The sequence below is a fragment of the Tarenaya hassleriana genome, unplaced genomic scaffold, assembly GCF_000463585.1.
Source record: "Tarenaya hassleriana unplaced genomic scaffold, ASM46358v1 Cleome5, whole genome shotgun sequence".
Lineage (NCBI taxonomy): Eukaryota > Viridiplantae > Streptophyta > Magnoliopsida > Brassicales > Cleomaceae > Tarenaya > Tarenaya hassleriana.
This window is the reverse complement of record NW_010967707.1, coordinates 3,825,485-3,828,724: the sequence shown is the minus strand read 5'-3', so window position 1 is coordinate 3,828,724 and position 3,240 is coordinate 3,825,485. Positions and strand designations below refer to the sequence as shown.

General features: G+C 42.9%; 2 protein-coding genes across 2 annotated transcripts in view; one reads left to right on the top strand and one right to left on the bottom strand.

The window, feature by feature from the left end:
- Positions 1-726: 726 nt before the first annotated feature.
- Positions 727-2,225, top strand: LOC104826764 (polygalacturonase inhibitor 1-like). The gene is made up of 2 exons (XM_010559631.2): positions 727-1,302; positions 1,529-2,225. The coding sequence occupies exons 1-2, from the start codon at positions 741-743 to the stop codon at positions 1,978-1,980; spliced, it is 1,014 nt and encodes a 337-aa protein (XP_010557933.1). The 5' UTR covers positions 727-740; the 3' UTR covers positions 1,981-2,225.
- A 236-nt stretch (positions 2,226-2,461) lies between these two features.
- The window catches only part of LOC104826763 (polygalacturonase inhibitor-like), a 1,637-nt gene continuing 858 nt past the window's right edge, over positions 2,462-3,240 (bottom strand). The window contains exons 2-3 of the mRNA XM_010559630.2: positions 3,129-3,234; positions 2,462-2,963 (exon numbers count right to left, since the gene is read on the bottom strand). Coding sequence (XP_010557932.1) covers positions 2,590-2,963; positions 3,129-3,234 — 480 coding nt within the window. The 3' untranslated portion in view covers positions 2,462-2,589. The remainder of the gene's footprint in view (positions 2,964-3,128; positions 3,235-3,240) is intronic.

Sequence of the window (3,240 nt, the reverse complement as noted above, 5' to 3'; positions counted from 1 at the left end):
TATATATATATATATATATATATATATATATATATTAAGCGGATGGGATAATGATCCCACCTGAATTCGATCCGAGTCTGAATTCTATAAGATCTGATGTCAGATTTGATTTATTAGATCCAAAAAAAATTAGGTTGATCCGAACTCAAAACCGAAACCTTCGAACCGAGGGCGGATTCGGGACGAAATCAATAGAGATCCCGGGATTTGTCATGAAATTATTGATTTGTATAGATGCTATTGCCTCGGAATACAGGAGCGGTCTTTGCCTGCCCCCCCCCCCCAGTTCGTCATGTCTGATGTCCTTCTCACCCACTTTCACGTCACGTCACGTCACCCAATTTCCGTACGCTTTACCATATCGCTATTCATTCAGATTTTTTCCTTCACCAGATTTTATGGTTTGATCTCACGTTTACTGCGCGATGGGTTCCATCATAATTATTGTACGATTCTCTTAAAATACCTATAAAAAAACCCCCGATAATTGTTTTTATTGATGTGATATTTTTTTTGAATATTTATAAAAAAATTGCAAAATGTATCTTTTTTTTTTTTTACATATTGTGAATGATTGGAAGAAGGAAAAAAAAACTTAAAAAAAGTTGGATGATATAAAAAATGGTAAAAAAATTTAAAAAAGAGCTGCAAAAAAAGGCGGTGGAATAATTTAATTTGATTCCAATCCTACACCAATCTATATAAATCAATAGTTTCATGACAAAACCATTCGACAACACATGCCCAACATGATGAACACAAAGCCAGTGCTTCTGCCACTCTTCCTCTTCCTCTTCCTCTTCTTGTTCGCCGCCTCTCAGTCCAAGGATCTCTGCAACAAAGATGACAAAAATGTCCTCCTCAGGATCAAGAAATCCCTCAACAACCCTTACCACCTCGCCTCGTGGGACCCGCAGACCGACTGCTGCTCCTGGTACTGCCTCGAGTGCGGCGGCGCCGACGTCAACCACCGCGTCACCGAGCTCACCATCTTCTCCGGGCAGATCTCCGGCCAGATCCCGCCTGAGGTCGGAGACTTGCCGTTCCTGCAGAACCTAGTCTTCCGCAAGCTCACTAATTTGACCGGCACGATTCAACCCGCCATCGCCAAGCTCCAGAATCTTCGAAGCCTTCGGCTCAGCTGGACGAATCTGTCTGGTCCGGTCCCAGATTTTCTGGGTCGGCTCAAGAATCTCGAGTTCTTGGACCTTTCGTTCAATGACCTCACTGGCTCGATACCCAGTTCGTTGTCTCTGCTTCCTAATCTCATGTCGATTGATCTGAGCAGGAACAAACTCACAGGTGAATCACTTCCCTCTCTTTTAATCTCTTCAAACCCCTCTTCCTGTTCATCTTTGCTCTCTCCCTCATATGGATTCTGGCGAAATTCTATCAGATTGTGAAACCATTGTTGCTATGTGTTCATGGGTTTGATCTTGATCGCTCAAATTCATGACCTAGATCTGGAATTCTCTGGAGAAAAAATCTGACAATTGTTCTGTGTTCTTGTTTGATGGTTTCTGTGAAGGTCCAATACCCGATTCATTTGGATCATTCCATGGCAAAGTCCCCGACCTGTACCTCTCACATAACCAGCTCTCTGGCCCCGTACCCAAATCGTTAGGCAACCTCGACTTTAACAGGATCGATTTCTCCAGAAACAAACTCGAAGGCGACGCTTCCTTGTTGTTTGGATCGCAGAAGACAACATGGTACATTGATCTGTCCAGGAACATGTTTCAGTTCGATCTCTCCAAGGTCACGTTCCCCAAAACCCTGGGAGTCCTGGACTTGAACCATAACAAGATCTTTGGAAGTATTCCTGTTCAGTTGACCGAGGCTCCTCTGCAGTTCTTCAATGTCAGCTACAACATGCTCTGTGGCAACATCCCTGCTGGCGGAGCCCTTCAGAAATTCGACTACTCGGCTTATTTCCATAACAAGTGCTTGTGTGGTGCTCCTCTAGCGAGCTGTAAGTGAAACAACCCTCAAGAATCCGATGTCATGGTATAATAAAGACTGTCATCTATGATGCAAGATTTGAGATTGTTACCATGAATTGGCAATCATGAATTGTTGAAATCTGTGTTCCATTGATTCAAAAGCTTTTACCGGCTTGCTTGTGAGAGAAGTTAGTAGAACTTAGGGTGCGAGGAAGAGGAAGATTCGCCATGTTCGCCCCTAAGAACCTTCCAACCATCTCTAATGAAAACTGTTTCCAGACATATCGACATCTTTGAAGTGGTTTGTTGATCAAGATTCTGATACATTAATTTTCTTACAGCTCTGAATTCGTATCTAAACTTTCTTGTCAGAAGTGTGTAAATTCGCAAACCCACAACCAAATTACATGAAATATCCCACAAACAACCTTAAAGATTGGAACTTTATTCAAGAAAATTATGCTTTTAACTGAAAGCTGATCGTTAGTCAAGCAGGTATATATATGAGACATTTCCCGTAAACTCAAATCGCATTCCCATCTATTTTCTAATATGAAGTTGGATAAGATGATGATGATGATGATGATGATGATGACAGGGTTAACTCTCATATGAGAAATCGACTCTGATCATAATACAGTAGCGGTTAGCAATCGTTGAGAGGGGGGCCACAAAGGCAGAGGTTATTGGAAAATGCAAAGGCGTCAAACTTCTGCAAGGTTCCGCCACGTGGGATGCGGCCGCAGAGGCGGTTGTAGCTGACGTTGAACTGCTCGAGGGCGAGGCCCCTCAGTTCGGAGGGAAGTGTTCCATAGATTTGGTTATGGCTCAAATCCAGATACACCAAGCTCTTGGCAAATTTCACCTTTGACAGATTGAAACGGAAGTTGTTCTTCGACAAGTCCACCCTCGCCGTCGTCTTGTTCCCTCCGAAGATCATTGAACCATCTCCCGAGAACCCGTTTTCCGACAAGAATATGGAGCCGAAGTCGTTTTCCGACCAAGATTCCGGTATATTTCCTGCAGTATTTAAGGTTTTAAGAAACGTAACATGACAAGAACTGTATCTTAACCGGAAACTTTGATCAAAATGGAAAAGTGCTTCAAGCCCATCAACGGAATCGCATAAAACTGGAACGAACAATCATAAAGATTGAAACTTTATCATGGAAGTAACGTTTTCACCTGAAAGCTGATTGGAGTTAAGGTAGAGATCCGGTACATTTCCTTCGAAAGAACCGAAAGATTCCGGTACAGAACCGGTAAGCCGGTTATCATTGAGCTGAACCGACTGAAG

Coding starts and splice junctions, on each gene's coding strand:
- LOC104826764 (XM_010559631.2), top strand. CDS start 741: ATGCCCAACATGATGAACACAAAGCCAGTGCTTCTGCCACTCTTCCTC. Junction 1,303..1,528: donor GAGCAGGAACAAACTCACAG/GTGAATCACTTC, acceptor GTTTCTGTGAAG/GTCCAATACCCGATTCATTT.